The sequence below is a fragment of the Ornithorhynchus anatinus genome, chromosome 12 (assembly GCF_004115215.2).
Source record: "Ornithorhynchus anatinus isolate Pmale09 chromosome 12, mOrnAna1.pri.v4, whole genome shotgun sequence".
In the NCBI taxonomy this organism is placed as follows: domain Eukaryota; kingdom Metazoa; phylum Chordata; class Mammalia; order Monotremata; family Ornithorhynchidae; genus Ornithorhynchus; species Ornithorhynchus anatinus.
The window spans coordinates 10,663,248-10,683,555 of record NC_041739.1 but is presented as its reverse complement, the minus strand read 5'-3'; the positions used below and the strand labels follow the sequence as shown (position 1 = coordinate 10,683,555).

Here is a 20,308-nt window from a genome sequence, read left to right as displayed (position 1 = left end):
GCAGTGCACTGGGACATTCACCTGTGTCCCTCCTAAATGTGGAGCCTTGAGAAATCCACTGGCAGTGGTAGTATTTATTGAGCACTTAGAGCATACAGGTCACTGTACTTAGCTCTTGAAAAGAGTATACCCTGATCCCTGGGTTGGCAGGGAAGGGCTTACAATCTAATGTGAATAAAAATCGCAGTTTTGATGAGAGCACTTAATCTTTACTGTCTCGTTTCTTGGAGGGCGGTACATTAGTCTGTCCCAGGACAAGATGCTGGCGTTACTCATGACATCTGCTGTAAAGGAGGATGATACTAATAATTGTGGTATTTCTTAAGCGCTGACTATGTATCAAGCACTGTACTAGGCACTGGGTTAGATATAAGATCATTAGGTACCACATGAGGTTCACAGGGTAAGTAGGAGGCAGAACAGATATTGAATCCCCATTTTGCAGATGAGAGAACTGAGACCCAAAGAAGTTTAAGTGAATTGGCCAAGGTCACACAGCAGTGAAGTAGCAAAGCCAGAATTAGAGCCCAGGTCTTCGGACTCCCAGACCCTGCTCTTTTCACCAGGCCACTACTTCTTTAAGATGAAGTGAACACTAGGCATGTGAAAAGAACTAACTGAACAGCCATTCCTTAATGAGAAACCCCATAGCCTTCTAAACTGGATGAGTAATGAGCAGGTGTAGAGAGTTAGGGGTTGGAAAAAAGCTCCCACACCCGAAGCTGCAACCTTCCTACAAGAACGCCTTCAGTCCCGTGGCTGGCACGCCACGCGGGCTGCTGAGAAGCTCCAGCAAACCTTCCCGAGAACCACTGCTGTTCGGATAGGTTATGCCAGGAGCACGGTAAGTTCCCAATTAGGCTGCCGAGATAAAACGTTTGGACTCGGAGCCAAATCAGCCCACTCACCGGAAGCTGCAGTCAAGATTTGTCTTGCCTGTTTGCCTTTCAAAATGATGGGATAGGCAAAGGCAAATGCTGTCAATCGGTCGATCCATCGGTGGTATTTATCGAGTGCTCACTGTGTGCCGTGCGCTGTACTAGGTGCCCGGGAAAGAACAACAGAACAGGGAAATGAATCGGGACATAAGGACAACTCAGAAGTGACAATGAGAAGAAAGGAACCAACCCCAACTTCATTATGATTAGGGTACTGGTGAGGGGTTTACTATGTGCCGGCCACTGTATTAAGCGCTGGGGTGGCTAAAGCAAATCGGGTTGGACACAGTCCCTGTCCCACATGGGACTCACAGCTTCAATCCCCATTTTACAGATGAGCTAACTGAGGAGAAGTGAAGTGAAGGGCACACAGCAAAGTGGCAGAGCAGGGATTAGAACTCAGGTTGATTCTTCTGCCTCCCAGGTTGGTGTTCTCTCCATGAGGCCGTGCTGCTTCTCTGATGTACCATTTAAGGGGATTTCTGGGATCTGAAACCAAAATGACAGGGATGGGATTGTGCAAGCATCCAGGTGATTTTGGAGGCTCTGGAGCATAATAATAATTGCGGTGTTTGTAAAGCACTTACTGTGTGCCAGGCACTGTTCTAAGAGCTGGGGTGGATACAGCAAATCAGATTGGACACAGTCCCTGTCCCATAAGGGGCTCACAGTTTTAATCCCCATTTTACAGATGAGGTAACTGAAGCACCGAGAAATTAAGTGACTTGCCCAAGATCACACAGAAAGGTACAGTCCCAAGCTCATGCTCTATCCTCATAGGAAGATGATGGTGAGAGTTATTTTAGGGGGAGAGACTATCACAAACAGCAGAAAGGACTGAAGGCCATGGAGGGGACAGGACAGACAGGGGCAATCAGGCTTGGTGGTGTAATATGATGTCAGGCTTTTACATAGTCTGCATTTTTCCTTCAAATGCTTTCAGAAACAAGCAGTCCTGGGGTTTTCATTTATGGAGAAGCCCATGTGGAAAGAGGCTGCCATCCTCTCAGGCCCAGCTTCAGGAATCTTAATGAAAGGTCTGATTGCTAAAGGGGCTTTCTCCTAGGAAGCATATCATTCCTCAGATCGCTTGTTTCCCAAATCAGACAAGAGAAGATTGCAAAATGCTCGAAACCCTCGAATCGCTTTGTTCAGCTAGTGCTTTAGTTTTCATTTTGAAGTTGTTGATGATAAGCTTATTTGAAATAATAACCACCACCCCCACTATTCCAAGAACTAAAATACTAGGCACTGTCCACAGGAAAAAATTTCAGTTGTTTACATGTCACAGAACATTCATCTGTTTTATTGGACGCGGCCAACGCAATTCATTTCTTAAACAGGGGACAGAGAGATCTATGTTTTTAGTTCATCTGAACAATGAAATTCGAAAATAGCTCTCAGCAATACTACACGTGTAGCTGGATTCTGCGACAGACCATGAAGAAAGTGTAGAAAACACAACCTGAAAGTGTGTTCTGAGTTTTATTTCATTTCCTTGGCATTTCTAGTTAGGGTTACAATATATTAAAACTATAGATTGGAGTAAACAATACATAATGTAGCTTTAGGCACATTAAAAAGTCCACAAATTCAGCCGAACATTAGCTCTAGATTCCTAAATCAAGAAAAACCTAATTAGCAAGATGCTGGCATTTGCAGGGAGGGGGTAGGGGGTTGGAGGTGGTGGTGTCTTTACAATACACGCTCACCAGTAAAGCCTGGCATCCAGAAGCATTGGTATGAAATACATGTTTTGGGATTAACTACAGCATATGCGATAGAGCAGACTTTCCAAACAGTTTAAAAACTTCCTGGTGCCCTTAGGATTTCCAAAAGGAAAGGTACTCCTTAAATGGGCATAAGTACCGTGTGATTGGTTAGAAAGGAGGCTGAGTCAGGGTGATCTGTTGAAGCCAGACTCTTCTTTCTTTTTCTCCCTTTCTCCCTTCCCCCAGCTGCCCCCCTCCTCTCTCTCTCTTTCTCTCTGTGTGTGTAGGAAGAGAAATGGGGAGGAGAGGGGCCGTGCTGCTTTAGCTGAATGTTTGAACAAGACAAAGAACGGTTCCAGCAACCAAATAAGGAAGTCTGAACTGGAGAATTTCAGAATAGAAGCGTGTTATGGATTTTTAGGAAAGCTGGGAGAGAAAATAAATGGTATAGCTGAAGGGGTTTTTTTTTGTTGTTTTGATTCCCTAAAGCATAACTGGGACAAGGGAGAATAACAACGCTGTTGCATTTCTCAGCTCTGCTGAATCGTTAAACGTGTCACTTTTCCACTGCCACTTTTCTGTTGCCTTTATGTAAGCAGACATTGAGAAGTAGCATAACCTAATGGAAAGATGACGGGCCTGGGAGTCAGAGGATCTGATTTCTAATTCTGACTCCATCAGTTGCCTGCTATGTGACCTTGGATGAGTCACTTCATTTCTCTTTGCCTCAGTTTCCTCATATGTAAAGTGAGGATTCAATGCCTGTTCTCCCTCTTATTCAGACTGTGAGCTCCATGTGGGATAGAGACTGTCTGACCTGATTAACTTGTACCTAACCCAGCACTTAGAACAGTGCTTGAAACATAGGAAACAACAAATATCATAATAATAATAATTTAGTAAGCCTCTTTGGCAAGCAGCTGAAATTATTGAGCTTTGTCTGTGAATACAAATACAATAGAGCCAAAAGTTGTACATTAGCTTTGATTTGTCTGTGCACTCCTTTTAGCAATCAAAGCTAGTTATGGCAGTCAAGATTCAGGACCCAGTAAAATGGTCATGAAACTCCACTTTCAGGAATGGTCTGATCACTGACTTTTAATAGGATCTCTTTAATGGAAAAACCTAGCTGCTAAAAAAAAGTCCATTAAATGGGTTGGAACACATCTGTAATTTCCTAAGAGAAAGCAAAAGGAAGTAACTTGGGGTGTGGAGGAAAAGAATCGGCAGGTCAGAACCAATAAAAAGGCAGTCGCTCCACCTGGTGCCCCAAACTGAGCTAGGAGCTGGTAGGAAACACCACGACACATTCCAGTGGAAGGGGAAGAGTTAACCCCAGAACAGAAAAGTCAGTGGCTTTGGGCACAAGATCAACAATAGCATTTATCAATCCATCGATCAATCATTCGTATTTACTGAGCACTTATGGTATATAGTGTGCTGTACTAAGCACTTGGGAGAGAACTGTATAACTGAGCTCGTAGACATGATCCCTGCTCATAACAAGATTTATGTTGACTGATCGGTGTGAGAGTTCCCCTCAACTCTTAAATGTTTTGTTTGTTGTTCTGTTTGTTTATAGTATTTAAGCGCTTACCATGTGACAGGCACTGTACCAACTCTAGGGTAGATACAAGCTAATCAAGTTGGACACAGTCCCTGTCCCACATGGGGATCTGCGTCCCAGCGAGGTGAAGTGACTTATCCAAGGTCACACAGCTGACAAGTGGTGGAGCTGGAATTAGAACCCGGGTCCTTCTGACTCGCAGGGCCATGATCTTTCCCCTAGGCCATGCTGCTTCTAAATGTTAGCAGAGAAGGTGGTTTTGTTTAGATTCCTATTCTTAACAGTGGAAAAACAGTTGCTATGACTTAAGTAACAAACTGACATTTATGCGTGTGAGTGTGTGTGTGTCTCAATCTGTCAGTTATTAAAATGAAAATTCTCTAGCCTGCCCCCTCTTTATTGGTGATCCTGGAAAAAAAATGAAACCCAAAGGAAATGGACCATCCACCTTCTAAAGTTCCTGGGATAGTTCCAGTTTTTACCCTTATTTGCAGCAATAATTAACGCACTGATCTCCAAAGATTAGAACAAGCAACTATTTCCAGTCCAGGTTAGAGAGACGTTGTTGGTAATGAGCCAAATAAGAGGGGAAGATATGAAGCATCTTTACAAGGATCTTAAAGGGTTTTTATAGACATTTGATAGCAATTCTTAGCCAGAGGCAGCACTTACAGAGCATTTGAGTTCTAATCTCAGCTCCACCACTGATTCCCCTGCATCACCTGGGGCAGATCATTTAATTATTTTATGAGGTAGTTTTGGTGAGAAATGAAAGCTTGTTAATGAAGCACCTTGCAGGTAAATGGCTATATAAAATGGCTTGCCGGAATCACTCTTTCTCTTTAACAGAATAACTGAAACATTGGAAAGTGACATTTATTTACTTGCCCAGAATTCCAGAGCATTCCAGAAGCTAAGACTGAAAGCAGATTTCCACTGTTCAAATCAGATTTTAAAAATTTCTTTCTTGATACTTATGCATTCTCTTCAACCAGTGACATAGGGTAGTATCATCCTTTAATGGTTCTCCCTTTAAAAAAAAATAAGGTTGAAATATACTGATTTAGACCATGATTTCCCAAACTCTGTCTGCAGACTACCAATGGCGTTGACCTGCCCAGCCTGGGACTAGGATTATTATTAAAACCTGACAAATTCCACCTCCCCCCTGCATTTCTGCAGTGTTACGTTGGCAAGCCACTTCATTATTTGGGTATCAACTGCCTTTGACTGTGAGGTCCATATGGGTCAAGGATTCTATCCCATCTGATTATCCTGTATCTGCTCCAGTGGTCAGCACAGTGCTGGGCCTAGAGTAAGTGCCTAACAAATACCACAGTTATTATTTCCTGTTCTTGCAAGTGCCCAATGGCCCATCCACAACTCTCTCTCATTTCCCAAGTAGCCCACATCCACACCTAGTCTCAAACTCCTCCCTTTTGCCAACCCAAAGCCTTGCACCTTTTGTCCCTTGCTGCAGAATAAGTAGGTTAGGAGATGGTAAGGGAAAGAGCTGGGTGGCAAGGAAAGGGAAGAGAGATCCTCCCTGGAAGTAGAGGTAGGTAGCCTGCAGGGTCATAAACACACCCAAAGTGATAGGTCCAAACTATGAGAACCTCTGACCTAAACCAACCCCCTCTTCCCCTGCCCTCGGAGAGGACTAAACCTGTTGGTGGATAGTCATATATATCCCCCCATTTAGACTGTACACTCCTCTAGGGCAGTTTCTCTTTACTTTGTAAAGCATTAAAGTGCCTCCCTTCCAAATGCTTTGGGGTTGGTGGGGAGGTGCCTAAATCTTCCCAGAAAGATGGTAATTTCTCCAAATCTTAAATCAGTCATATTAAGTGCATATGGTATGGGGGGCATAGTATTTGGGTGAGGATAACACGACAATATAACACACACATTCCCTGCCCACAAAGAGCCTAGAGTCTAGAAGGGGAGAAGACCGTGGGAAAATGTGCAGAAGGGCTTTCCTATAGGAAGGGCAAGATGGAAACCCAAGGTAAGATGGAAGCTACATGGTGTAGTGGATAGAGCATGGGCCTCGGAGTCAGAAGGTCATGGGTTCTAATCCCCACTCCACTGCTTGTCTGCTGTGTGACCTTAGGAGAGTGACTTCACTTCTCTGTGCCTAGTTACCTCACCTGTAAAATGGGGATTGAGACTCTGAGCTCCACAGAGGACAGGGACTGTATCCAACTTGATTTGCTTGTATCCACCCCAGGGCTTAGTACCGTGCTTGGCAACATAGTAAGCTCTTAACAAATGCTGTTATTATAATTATTACTGTTATTATTATTATTATCAAAGCTGGTAGCCATGGAGTAGTATCCAAGTAAGAAAGAATAACGCATTAGTTTAAAGGAGACTCTTGAGGACTGTCTGGTGATTGAGGAGAGCCATTTTGATCGATTGATAGTATCAATTGAATGGAAGTTGGCAGATGTGGAATAGAAAGGTTTCTGATATGGTTTATAGCATTCTCATATTTTGGGCTGTAAACTTGAGAGCAGAGACTGTGTCTACCAACTAACTCATTTGCATTGCCCTTTCCCAAGTGCTTAATCCAATGCTTTACACATAGAAAGTGCTCATTACCACTGATTGATTCCTGATAACACAGTATAGACTGACCAAATGTCCTCACCTCCCAATTATCCAGAGAGGGATGGATTTTTGTAAGTCTTCCTGGGCAAATTTAGAAACTACCTGGCAAAATTGGTCTGCTTTCCTTGCCTAGCCCTCTTGCTGCTCTTTAAGTGCTTACTGTGAGCCAGCACTGGAGAAGATACAAGGAGCAGCGTGGCTCAGTGGAAGGAGCCTGGGCTTCAGAGTCAGAGGTCATGGGTTCGACTCCCAGCTCTGCTACTTGTCAGGTCTGTGACTGTGGGCAAGTCACTTAACTTCTCTGTGCCTCAGTTACCTCATCTGTAAAATGGGGATTAACTGTGAGCCTCACGTGGGATGACCTGATTACCCTGTATCTCCCCCAGTGCTTAGAACAGTGCTCTGCACATAGTAAGCGCTTAACAAATACCAACATTATCATTATTATTAATTTAGTTGGACACAGTCCTTGTGCCACATGGGGCTCGTAGTCTTAAACCCCCATTATACAGATGAGGTAACTGAGGCGCAGAGAAGTGAAGTGACTTGCCCAAGGTCCCAAAACAGACAAGTAGCAGAGCCAGGACTAGAACCCAGGTCCTTCTGACTCCCAGCCCATGCTCTATCCACTAGGCCACGCTGTTTCTGCTAACTGATCTAATCTCCTACATCAGTAGATGCATCCAAGATACATTACCATTATTCTAAAAACACCATCCATTTACTTGAAAAAGTTAGAATTACTTTGGAAGTAATTCTGTATTTATTTCATTCGGGATGGACTTACTGCACCAGACATTGGGGAAAGGGCACAGTGATGATGATAAAAATGGTCATCTATCAATCGTATTTACTGAGCATTTACCAGTGTGCAGAGCACTTGGTAGAGTACAGTGCAACTGTGAGCCTATTGTTAGGCAGGGATTGTCTCTATCTGTTGCCAAATTGTACATTCCAAGCACTTAGTACAGTGCTCTGCACACGGTAAGCGCTCAATAAATACAAATGAATGAATTAATACAAAAGAGTTGGTAGACATATTCCCTGCCCACAAGGAGCTACAGTCCAGAGGAGAATGCATTAAATACTTCATGCTAAATGCTAAAGGTCTCTGACCCTCAAGAGGCTCCCAATCTTTTGGGAAAGACAGAAATACAGGGAAGGAAATAACATGAAAAATAAAGCAAACCATAAATGAACAGCAGTAAGAGTTGTTCTACTTACAGTTAAAATAATAACTTTTTAGGCTGTTCACTGCTCTGTCAGTTCCTCCCCCCCAGGTGTTCCTCAGTTAAGCAGAGATCCTGCAGTCTAAGGCGGGTGGGAAAGAGCATTTGAAAATTGTCTCTCCCAAAAATGGCAGGAGGAGCTGCCCCATCCCAAGAGAGAACTTAGATGAAGAAGAAAAAGCTGAGAATGAATACTAGACTGTGAATCAATAATAACTCAAGTTTCTTTGTAAAGCCTACTGACTGAGTAGACCCAAAGGTCGTAACCTCTGACTCTTTTTGTTAAATCCCTGTAGGTTGCCTCTCTGAATTAATTATTGCCTAGCACCTACTCACCAGGGACTGGCTTGTCGCAGTGCACAGTTTTATCTTCCCAGCTGTCTCCTATTTGTTCAGGAGGGAATTATGAGTAATAGCTAATGAAATGATTATCTAATTCCAAAGCACCTGGAAGCTAAATGCAGAATAGAATAGTGAATGGGTGAAGTGTGTGCCATTATTGCCTGATGCTTTGTGGAAAGGAATAGCTTGCAAAGGTTCAGTCACAGTTCAGATACATATGGGAATTTCTGACCCTTTGTAAAAGGAGCTTGGTAACTTCCCCTCTTCAAATCTCCCTCCCCTCCCATTACAGAAGGCCAAACTACCCACCAACCACCATTCTTGTGCCTGACGATTTCTCCTTGGGCTGCAGAGCCCAGGCTTGGGTGGTTGTCAAAGTCTGTGGAAGCAGGATCAATCAGTAGGGAAGCAGCGTGGTGTTGAGGATAGAGCACGGTCCTGGAAGTCAGAAGGTCATGGGTTCTAATCCTGTTGCACCACTTGCCTGCTGCGTGACCTTGAACAAGTCATTTCACTTCTCTGTACCTCAGTTACCTCATCTGTGAAAAATGAGGATTAAGAGTGTGGGCCCAATGTGGGACAGGGACTGTGTTCAACCTGGTTAACTTGTATCTACCCCAGGGCTTAGAACAAGTGCTTGGCACGTAGTAAGTGCTTAACAAGTACCATTATTATTATTGTTAATAGTATTTACTGAGGGCTTACTCTGGGCAGAGCACTGTACTCTGGACTTGGGAGAATACCATGGAGTTAGTAGACAGGGATCCCTGCCCTGAAGGAACTCACAGTCTAATGGGGGAGACAGACACTAAAATAAGTTATAGGTAGGGGGAAGCAAGAAGAGTTTAAAAATATGCACACAAATGGTGTAGAGGCCCTAGTACTTGGGGGCTAACGAGTCTCAGTACAGTGTTCAAGTGCTTAGTACAGTGCTCTGCACACGGTACGAGCTCAGTAAATACAATGGAATGAAATGCATAGGTAGGGAGATGAGAAACTAGTCAAGGAAGGCTTCTGGGGCAAATGGGATTTCAGTAGAGCCAAGGAGGAATGCTGACAGCAGAAGACATCTTCTCCCTTATGTGTCTTTCATCCTGCTCTCTCCTACTCCTTCTCTCTCCAGAAGGGGTTGCCCCAGTTTTGTGTGTCTCAGACCCCACCAAACTTTAATCTACCTCTACCTGCTGGATTGCAACAATAATAATGATCGTGGGGTTTACGCACTTAGTATGTGCCAAGCACTGTACTGAGCACTGGAGTAAAGTCAGATCAGACACAGCTCCTGTCCCATATGAACTCACAGTCTGCAGTGAGAGGGAGAACAGGTCACTTTACATATGAGAAAATTGAGGCACAGAGAAGTTAATTTGCCCTAGGTCCAATGGCAGGCAAGTAGGAGAGCCGGGATTAGAATCCAGGTATCCGCCCTCCCACGGCTCTACTCTTTCCACTAGCCCACACTGCTCCTCACTAGGCTCCCTGGAAGTGTACTGCTAACTGCTGTCTGCTGTAATTGTTTGGATAAGTTTAAGGGTGGCCTTGAGGATTGCTAGCTGCCACTGCCATCAGCAAAGCTTCTATTTTGTGTGTTCTTCATAAAAAGGGGCAAAGTTGGCGGAGGTGGAATTTTTATCCCAGTTCACCCATTCTTCTAGCTCCCTGTTCAATTATTAAGCAATGGGCAGGAAAAACAGTGAAACAAAGTAGAGTGGCCTAGAGGAAAAAACCCCCACCAGCCTGGGAGTTAGAGCTCCACCTCTTTGCTGTGTGATCTTGGGCAAGTCATTTAACCTTTCTGGGCCTCAGTTACTTCATCTGTAAAACGGGGATTAAATCCTCCATCTCAGACTGTGAGCCCCATGTGGAACAGGGATTGTGTCCAAACTGTTTAAGTTGCATGTACCCGTTTGCATAGAACATAAGTAAGTGCTTAACCAGTATAATCATAATAATAGTGAAAAACAATAGCATGGCATTTGTTATTTCTTCTTTCTCTCTCCACCACCCATAAGAAAGACAGGACTCACAAAAATATCACTAATAGTTCATGAACTATTGGCCGAAGGTGTGTAGGCTTGATATTGTTCTGGAACATGACTCTATTCATACAGTACCTGCCTCTAATAAATGCTTGTTTGAGGACACTATGATTCCTCAAAATATTTGTGCAGAGCCCCAAAGATTGCTTTGTTTAAGATGCCAGCTCTGACTGCACTTTTGAGCCCTCTGCTTATATCTTGAAAACTCACAAAACGTTCTTTTTAGCTATGTTAATCAGAATTCACTTTTGAAAAAAAGAACAAATGCCCCAAAGCTACCAGAAATCTTAGATGCAGTCTCTTGCTTCTTGAAATTCAATGCTCCTCTATCTTAAGCATCAAAATGAAGACGCAGCATGCTCCACTGTGTCATTTGAGTGGACCCGTGACAGAGTATTACTTTCCTTCGGGAAAGACCAATATTGCTGAAAAGATCATTTCATCAGCCTGTCATTTAAACCACATTTGTCTATTGAGAATGGGCCCTTTATGCAATCTCATTTTCCCACGGGATTTAAACTTTTAGGGTGACGACCCGGGCATGGTCCAGATGGTATCTAAGTGTTCTCTTGTGCTGGTCACTTTTCTTTTTAGACAACTTAACTAAAACATCTCCTCACCCCTCAATCTTCCCCATCCTTTGGGATTTTGAGGGGCAGAGGTGTGGGTGTGAGTAGGTTGCTTAGTAAGCAAAACGATTCAGGACCAGTAGTCTCTGATACTAGCGATCATCTTCCCCAGAAAATCTTTGATTGCAGCAACAGAGCTAATTACTATGGACTCTCCAGCAAGAGTAAAGTCCTCAGACGCCTCCATCTTATTACTTTTCCCCTGGAGGGAAAGTCGGTGATCCAGGGCAGGTGGTTATCGAAGGGACAGGCTCCATCGGGATAGAATCGGAAGGGCTTTGTTCCCAGATGGTTGGGGGATTGAGTTTTATGAGAGGGGTGATGAACAGCTAAATTTTAAACAGAAAAAAAAGAATTACATTTCCCTAGATGCTCAGGAGGCCAGCCATGTATTGATCCATAACTGGTAGCTTGCATATAGAGCTGTGCACATAGGGAATCCTTCATTTCCTGAATCAAGTTTGCTGGCATATTTGCTCTCTGGATAATTGTGATTTGTATCTGAATGCCAAACACACAACACCTGCTACTACTTTGACCGGAGCTGACTGGATTCATATCTAGTAAAGTTGTGACGGCACATAATTCACATATACAAGTCATAGTAAGTGCTCAATCAATATGACTGAATGAGTGAATGAAGTCATATTTACTAATCTAACCTGATTTTAATATACTAAAAATCAGTTTAACTATTGGACGTTTGGGTTAAATAAACTAAATAAGGCTACTGTTCCCGCCAGTCAATTGACGAATGGTATTTATTGAGAGCTTACTGTGTGCAGAGCACTATACATGCACTAAGGGCTTGGGAGAGTACAATGCAACTGAGTTGGTAGGCCTGTTCCCTACCTAGTTTACAGTCTAGAGAATAGAGTAGGATCCGAGTCTTCTACGTAAATTGTATGCACACTTTAGTTGGTCAGTAATAATAAAAACTGAGATATTAAGTGCTTACTATGTGCCAGGCACGGTACTAAGCGCTGGGGCGGACACGCCTAAATCGGGTCGGACACAGTCCCAGCCCCACATGGGGCTCACAGTCTCAATCCCCATCTTACAGATGAGGTAACTGAGGTAACTGAGGTCCAGAGAAGTGAAGTGACTTGCCTAAGGTCACCTAGCAGAGAAGTGGCAGAGCCAGGATTAGAACCCCTGACCTTCTGACTCCCAGGCCTGTGCTCTATCCACTATGCCAGGCTGCTCCTCTACTGATGATGGCAATAACGATAACATGACTTCATGATGGGAGCCTGAAGGTGATTCCACAGGATACTGAAGTAATTAAATTAAATTAATTAGGATGTTTCTCCAGTTTTTTGAGATATTCCCTCCTACTGGCAAAGTCCCATGCCTCCTCAACAATTTGCATGAAAGCTGAAAGCTGTATTTGTTATAAACAGAACCAGACATTTGATTTGGGGAAAAAGGTACTTTGGGGAAGAAAAAATCCAACTGATAATACAATAGTGAAGTAGTGTGGCCTAATGGTAAGAGTATGAGTTTGGGAGTCAGGGAAACTGGGTTCTAATTCCAGCTCCCCACTTACCTGCTGAATGATCTTGGGCAAGTCACTTCTCTGTGCCTCATTTTCCTTATCGGTAAAATGTGTTTAACAAATACCAACATTATTATTATTGGATGAGAGTGTGTGTAAGTGGGGGGGTATGTGTGTGTTGAGAAGCAGCATGGATCAGTGGAAAGAGCCTGGGCTTCGGAGTCAGAGGTCATGGGTTTGACTCCCGGCTCTGCCATTTGCCAGCTGTGTGACTATGGGCAAGTCACTTAACTTCTCTGTGCCTCAGTTACCTCATCTGTAAAATGGGGATGAAGACTCTGAGCCTCACGTGGGACAACCTGATTACCCTGTATCTCCCCCAGCGCTTAGAACAGTGCTCTGCACATAGTAAGCGCTTATCAAATACCAACATTATTATTATTATTATTAACTACCTGTTCTCTTTCACTCTTGGGCTGTGAGCCCTGTGTGGGACAGGGACTGTGTCCAATCTGATTATCTTGTATCTACCCCAGGGCTTAGTATAGTGCTTGGCATATAGTAAGTACTTGAAGTCCACAGTTAATGTTGCTATTAAAATTTTGGAAGTTTCATTTAAACTCTTTCAGAGCAATACTTAGGACACCAGCATGGAAAATTTAATATTACTCCCTAAAGGTCTTAACACCTAGGAGAATATGAGTCATGAACTCAACTAGCTAGGACATCCATTGTGGTTTTACATTGTGTATAGACTGAATATTTTTCAAAAGCCCCAAACATTTATATGTTTAGTAATAAGTTTACTCAATCAGATCACATTAGAATATCCTGTACCCCTTATCTCAAGTAATTTGTGTTTGAAGTTCACTGCCTGTTCTGCTGACATATATAAATTCTATTTCTACATTGTTTATATGTTCATGATCTTTCTTTACATTCCATTACTTCGGACCTCCCGGTTGCCGTGCTCCCTGTTCCTTAGTATTTTATGTTTACTGGGGCTCTGGTTATTTTTTTATAAGTGTGTGTGTTTGTGTGTGTATGAGTGCGCACCCTCCTCTCCCCCACATCCTCCCTTCCTTTCTCTCTCTTCACAGACTCAAACTCTCCCTTTGCTTTTAATGAAATAGTGTAGGACTAAACAAGCCCAATAGGCCCCCTGGCAAATGGCAAAGGGAATATTAATCTGTTTTTGTGTCGAAAGCGTGAATCGTGCTTGGAAATCTGCCTTTCCTCTCCCTAATAATTGGAATTCATGATCAAATGATGTGCTGATTTTAATCCCGTTGGAAAGCGTACATTAATTAGACCTTCAGAAGTTTTCCTCTCGGCAAAGAAATTTTAGACTTTCATAGTCTTAAAATAACATTGTCTATGAAACTCTATTTTTCTGTCAGTTGTTTCCTGTTTTTTAACAACAAACATAAGCACAAATTTTTGTAACATTTCAAAAAAAGTAAATTTAAATTAAAAATTAAATCTATTACAACAGTTCATCCCCATTGAGTTTCCTCAGCCTACATAAAATTAACTCAATTTAATCATCAATTAATAAATCAGTGGCACTTTTGAACATCTGCTGAGTGCTAGGCATTGCCAGGAAAGGTCTGTTCTTGCCTTTTTTTCATGGTGTTTAAGTGCTTACTATGTGCTAGATACTGAATTAATCAGGTTGGGCAAAGTCCAGGTCCCACATGGGGCTCACAGTCTTAATCCCCTGTTTATAGACGAGGTAACTAAGGCACAGAGAAGTGAAGCGACTTGCCCAAGGTCACTCAGCAGACAAGCGGTGGAACTGGAATTAGAACCCAGATCCTCTGACTCTCAGGCCTGGGCTCTTTCCACTAGGCCACGCTGCTTCTCTGCTACGTTATTCTTTTCATAGCGAGATGGAAGGATGGAGACTCTGTAAGCTCTCTGGGGAGCCAATTCTAAACTTTACCATTTAGAAGGATCTTGAAATCCATCCATATATCCAGTCTAGTTCTGCCACTCGCCTACCGCGTAACCTTGGGCGAGTGACTTGAATTGTCTGTGCCTCAATTATCCTGCAAAGTGAGGATAAGATATCTTTTCTCTCCTTATGACCCTGGGTGAGACAGAGACTGTGTCTGATCTGATTATCTTGGTCTTCCCCCAGTATTTAGGCACAGTGGGTGGCACAGAATAAACATTTAGTAAATATAACTGACAACAATCTTCCATGGTTTAATTTAAACCCATTTCCCCTTGTTGGGTTCTTAGAAGCCCTGAAAAATCACTGGTCAGCACCTTTCTCAGAAAAACCCTTCATAGGTTTGAAGGCAGTCATTAAAGTCACCCCTTTGCCTTTTCTTTTCTAAACAATCCCAGTTCCTTTAACCTTACCTCATAGGTGACTTTCTAACCTTTTAATTGTTTATGTTGTTCTTCTCTGAACCCTTTCCAGTTTCTCTACATCCTTCTTAAAGTGTGGTGAATTAAACTGGACACACTACTCTAAGGATGCTGAAGCTATTAAAAGAATGACTTCCCATCTTTTTCCTGTTGTAATACATCCCAGAACCACGTTGATTTAAGAAACAGTATTTCATTGCTGGCTCCTAACTGTGGTTGACAGAGGCCCTCTCCAGATCTTTTCCTGTTGAATTTTTGTCCTTAGCTAGCCTCTGTGATGATCATTTCTCAAGGTGAACTTACCCCTAATGAAGTTCATCATTATCCTATCATGATATCAAGCCTATCAAAGCCACTTTTAATTTTATTCTTATCTTCCAGAGAGGTAGAAATCAGTTCTTTTATCTATCGGTCAGTTGTATTTATTGAGTGCTTACTGTGTGCAGAACACTGTACTAAGCCCTTGGTAGAGTATAACAGATTCGGTAGACCTGTTCTCTGCCCCAAAGTGCAGAACTTTTAAATGGTAAAGCGGAGTAGAGAAAGCTGAAGTAATGGCTCAGGAGACACACACTTTATTAATCCCTACAGTGCTGTGTGGCAGAAGGACTGCTATGAGTTAATAATGTTGATATTTATTAAACGCTTACTATGTGCGGAGCACTGTTCTAAGCGCTGGGGGAGACACAGGGGAATCAGGTTGTCCCACATGGGGCTCAAAGTCTTAATCCCCATTTTACAGATGAGGTAACTGAGGCCCAGAGAAGTTAAGCGACTTGCCCACAGTCACACAGCTGACAAGTGGCAGAGCTGGGATTCAAACTCATGACCTCTGACTCCAAAGCCCATGCTCTTTCCACTGAGCCACGCTGCTTCTCTGTATGAGTTTCAGAAAGACCTGTTGTTGGGTAGGGATTATCTCTATTTGTTGCTGAATTGTACTTTCCGAGAGCTTAGTACAGTGCTCTGCACATGGTAAGCGCCCAATAAATACCATCGAATGAATGAAAGGGGGACAAGTGTGTGTTTCCCCTCTCCTCTATTCCTTTGTTCTGTAGTAGCTGCATGAATGAGCAGAAAAAGAGAGGGAGAAAAAAGTGGGGGGGGGGGGATAAGCTAACTGGATAGTCCACCCCTAAATAATTAACTTTACCCATTTAGACCTTTATCCAGTTTGCAGCTTGGACTGTTACCATAGGACTAAAACTTCTGTTTAGACTAGAAAGAAGGAAAGGGGGAAAAAAATATGAAAGGACCTGTAGTAGTTGCCTCAAGTACTGCTGCATGTCTGAATTCTGAAGGTGCAGAACTAGCTGGGCAATCTCTCCAACACCAACTTGTGAAATTTTTGGCATTTCCTGTTCTACTTGGCATCATTAACTCTGGGGCTTGTCCAGGCTTAAATGCTCAATGTGGAAGTGTAAAAGTCTGCTTTTCTATTTCCCAAGCTCACTGTAGAACACAAAATCTTTTGAGTCAGTTCATCGAATTTTCCCGGCCTGATAAATCTATGAAACTGAACTTCATCTTTGAAAAGGACGCCACTCATGGACAGCTTTATCCCTGAGTGTAGGCATAGCTGAAAAGATAGGTGTGTGACAGATAGTCACACAGAGAAGCAGCATGGCTCAGTGGAAAGAGCCTGGGCTTCGGAGTCAGAGGTCATGGGTTCGAATCCCAGCTCTGTCACTTGCCAGCTGTGTGACTGTGGGCAAGTCACTTAACTTCTCTGTGCCTCAGTTCCTTCATCTGTAAAATGGGGATTAAGACTGTGAGCCTCACGTGGGACAACCTGATTACCCCGTATCTACCCCAGCGCTTAGAACAGTGCTCTGCACATAGTAAGCGCTTAACAAATACCAACATTATTATTATTATTATTATTACATTATTATAGTCCCTTCCGAAATATGCAAGCTCCCCCTCTAGTCTGAAAACTCCTTTTGGGCAGAGAACGTGTCTATCAACTCTGTTGCACTGTAGTCTCCCAGTTGCTTAGCACAGTGCTGTGCACACATTAAGCATTCAATAAATACCATTAATTGCTCCTTTTTTGTGCTATTGCATTTGCCATCTGTTTTTCAATTCTATTAGCATCCCAAGTTTCCCAAAGCCTCTACCCCAAAGGGACCACCATAAGCCAAACTGGTTGATCCTTCTGTTGCTCTTGGTTTCCACGTGGCCACAGTTACATGGTTACATCCCTGTCCTCCCAGGGACTTTCCCATCACTGTAGACAGCACCACCATCCTCCCTGTCTCAAAAGCCCATATTCCATCAACCCGTATATTCCATCCATCATCAAGTCCCGGCGGTTTAACCTTCACCACATTGCTAAAATCTGCCCTTTCCTCTTCATCCTCATTAATTCAATTACTAATCCTACCCTGCCTTGATTACTGTCTGCATACTGACCTCCCTGCCTCCTGTCTCTCCCCCCTCCTTCAGTCCATACTTCACTCTGCTGCTGGGATCATTTTTCTACCAAACCACTGAATCCATGTTTTTCCATTCCTCAAGAATCTCCAGCAGTTGCCCATCCACCTCCGTATCAGACAGGAACTCCTAACCATTGGCTTCAAAGCAATCACCTTGCCCCGGCCTATCTTACCTCTCAGATCTCCTACTACAACCCACCACTCTCACTTCACTACTCTAATGATGATCTCCTCACTGCACCTTGATCTCATCTCCCTCACCTCCAACCCCTTGTCCACATCCTGCCTCTGGCCCAGAACTCCCACCCCCTTGCCACTTGTCAGCTGTGTGACTGTGGGCAAGTCACTTTACTTCTCTGTGCCTCAGTTGCCTCATCTGTAAAATGGGATTAACTGTGAGACTCACATGGGACAAACTGATTACCCTGTATCTACCCCAGTGCTTAGAACAGTGCTCTGCACAAAGCGCTTAACAAATACCAACATTATTATTATTATATCTAACAGATGATCACTCTCTCCACCGTCAAAGTCGTATTAAAAACCCATCTCCTTCAAGAGGCCTTTCCCAACTAAACCATTTCCTCTATTCCCTCTCCCTTCTGTGACACCCTTGCATGTGGATTTGCAGCCTTTACTTCACCCGCACCCTCAGCCCCACAGCACTTATGAACATATCTGTAATTTATATTAATATCTGTCTCCCCCTCTAGACTGTAAGCTCCTTTTGGGCAGGGAAAATATCTACCAACTCTGTTATACTGGGGAAGCAGCGTGGCATAGCTCAGTGGAAAGAGCCCGGGCTTGGGAGTTGGAGGTCACGAGTTCGACTCCCTGCTCTGCCACTTGTCAGCTGACTGTGGGCAAGTCACTTAACTTCTCTGGGCCTCAGTTACCTCATCTGTAAAATGGGGATGAAGACTGTGAGCCCCACGTGGGACAACCTGATTACCCTGTATCTACCCAGAGCTTAGAACAGTGCTCTGCACATAGTAAGCGCTTAACAAATACCAACATTATTATTATATGGTATGCTCCCAACCACTTAGTACAGTGACCTGCAAAAACGTAAGTCCTTTTTTCTTTTTTCTTTTTTTTAAATATCTATCATTGATTGTGATTGGGGAAGGGCAAACTGTTTAAAGTGTTCTCTGCAACTCAGTTTATTGACCATAGGTGCCAACTTGTCATTTTGATTGAGGGGTGAAAAAGGACAGGGATCTTAAGGGAAGCAGCATGGCCTAGTGGAGAGAGCACAGGCCTGGGTGTCAGAAGGATCTGGGTTCTAATCCCAGCTCCGCCACTTGTCTGCTGTGTGAATTTAGGCAAATCACTTCTCTGGGCCTCACTTCCCTCAGCTGCAAAATGGGGATTAAGACTGTGAACCCCATGTGGGACAGGGACTGTGTCCAATCTGATTTTCTTTCATCCACCCCAGTGCTTAGTACAGGGCCTAGCACATAATAAGCACTTAAATGCCATTATTATTATTTTTATTATCATTATTGTTAAGGGTGGTGTAGAGGAAGGCTTCATAGAGCTAACAGGCCAGGAAACCATCATTTGGGGTTCTTTCAGCCCCGATTAGAAACAGTTGGGATTTTTCAGAGTCGTGGGATGAGTGAGGCTGGAAACCAAGCTTAAAAAATTGGGGGGGCATTTGCTCCCTCCCATTACCCCTACTTATGGTACTGACACTTGAGCCCAGGACCCCCACTCTAATCAGTTGTTTGCCACTGGGGTTGATTTTATCTGCCAGGCCGCTGCAGGGAAGGGGCAAACCTAGGACAAAGAACTAGTGTTAGGAACCTAGAAATCATTGTAAGCTAAAAACAGTATGATAGCTGGTGATCTAGGTGAACCAACCCGCTTATTTTAAGGCTATGTTCCATTGGTAAATCACATTTGATTTACATTCATTTCTGTGCCATCGAGGTGGGTAAAGGTGAGTTGTTTTTTAACCTTCCTAAATTGGTTCCCACATTGGAGGAAAAACTCTGATGAGGGAGTGACAATGTAGAGGAGACTCTCCATATTTCATGTTTCTTAGAGGTTCCCCAGAATTGGGTTAAAACCAGGATGGGGGAGGAGGGAAGGAGAAGTTCTGATAGGCCTGGCAATAGAGAAGCAGTAAGGCCTAGTGGTTAGAGGATGGGCCCGGCAATCAAAAGCACCTGGATTCTAATCCTAATCCTAATTCTAATCCTGGCTCCGCCGCTGGTCTGTTGTGTGACCTTGGGCAAGTCACCCCGCATCTCTGTGCCTCAGTAACTTCATCTGTAAAAAGAGGATTGGAGCCCCAAGTGGGACAGGGACCGTGTCCAGCCTGATTAGCTTGTATCTACCCCAGCATTTAGTACATCGCCCTGGCACATAGTAAGGCCTTACTTAACAAATACCATAAGAAAATTAGAGGTTGACAGGCAAGAGGAAAAACATTCCTGAGATATTGCAAGGTGGTTGTGTCATCCTTTGTACCCTAAGGCGATCTCTCTCCTGAAATGACAGGCCGAGGCAGACTGACTGCTAAACTGCCCAATGGGTCCTAGATATCATTCTCTTCTTTCCATCCTGAAAAATGAATCAAGCAACACAGCACACATTTCCCTCAGTGCCAGTTTTTTCTTAAAATAATAAAAACCCCGCCCCCCACCTTTGTTTTGGTTCGCTATAATTGTTGTTTGGCCACTCAGCACTATCATTTTGCATTGTGGATAGTAAGGATGTGTAAACTTAGGAAATGTAAACAGTGTGGCTTAGTGGCAAGAGCAAGGGCTTGGGAGTCAGAGGGCGTGGGTTCTAATCCGGACTCTGCCACTTGTCTCCTTTGTGATCTTGGGCAAGCCAATTAACTTCTCTGTGCCTTACTAAGTTATCTCAACAGTAAAATGGGGATAAAGACCATGAGCCCCACGTGGGGCAAT

General features: G+C 43.5%; 1 protein-coding gene across 5 annotated transcripts in view; it reads left to right on the top strand.

Moving 5' to 3' along the window:
- The window catches only part of PALLD (palladin, cytoskeletal associated protein), a 420,168-nt gene that overhangs the window by 286,742 nt on the left and 113,118 nt on the right, over positions 1 to 20,308 (top strand). Inside the window, exon 1 of one of the 5 annotated variants that reach the window (XM_029076745.2) lies at positions 797 to 844. The exons of the other annotated variants lie outside the window; for them this stretch is intronic. Coding sequence (XP_028932578.1) covers positions 831 to 844 — 14 coding nt within the window. The 5' untranslated portion in view covers positions 797 to 830. Of the gene's footprint in view, positions 1 to 796; positions 845 to 20,308 lie in introns of those variants that run through there. 5 annotated transcript variants of the gene reach the window in all.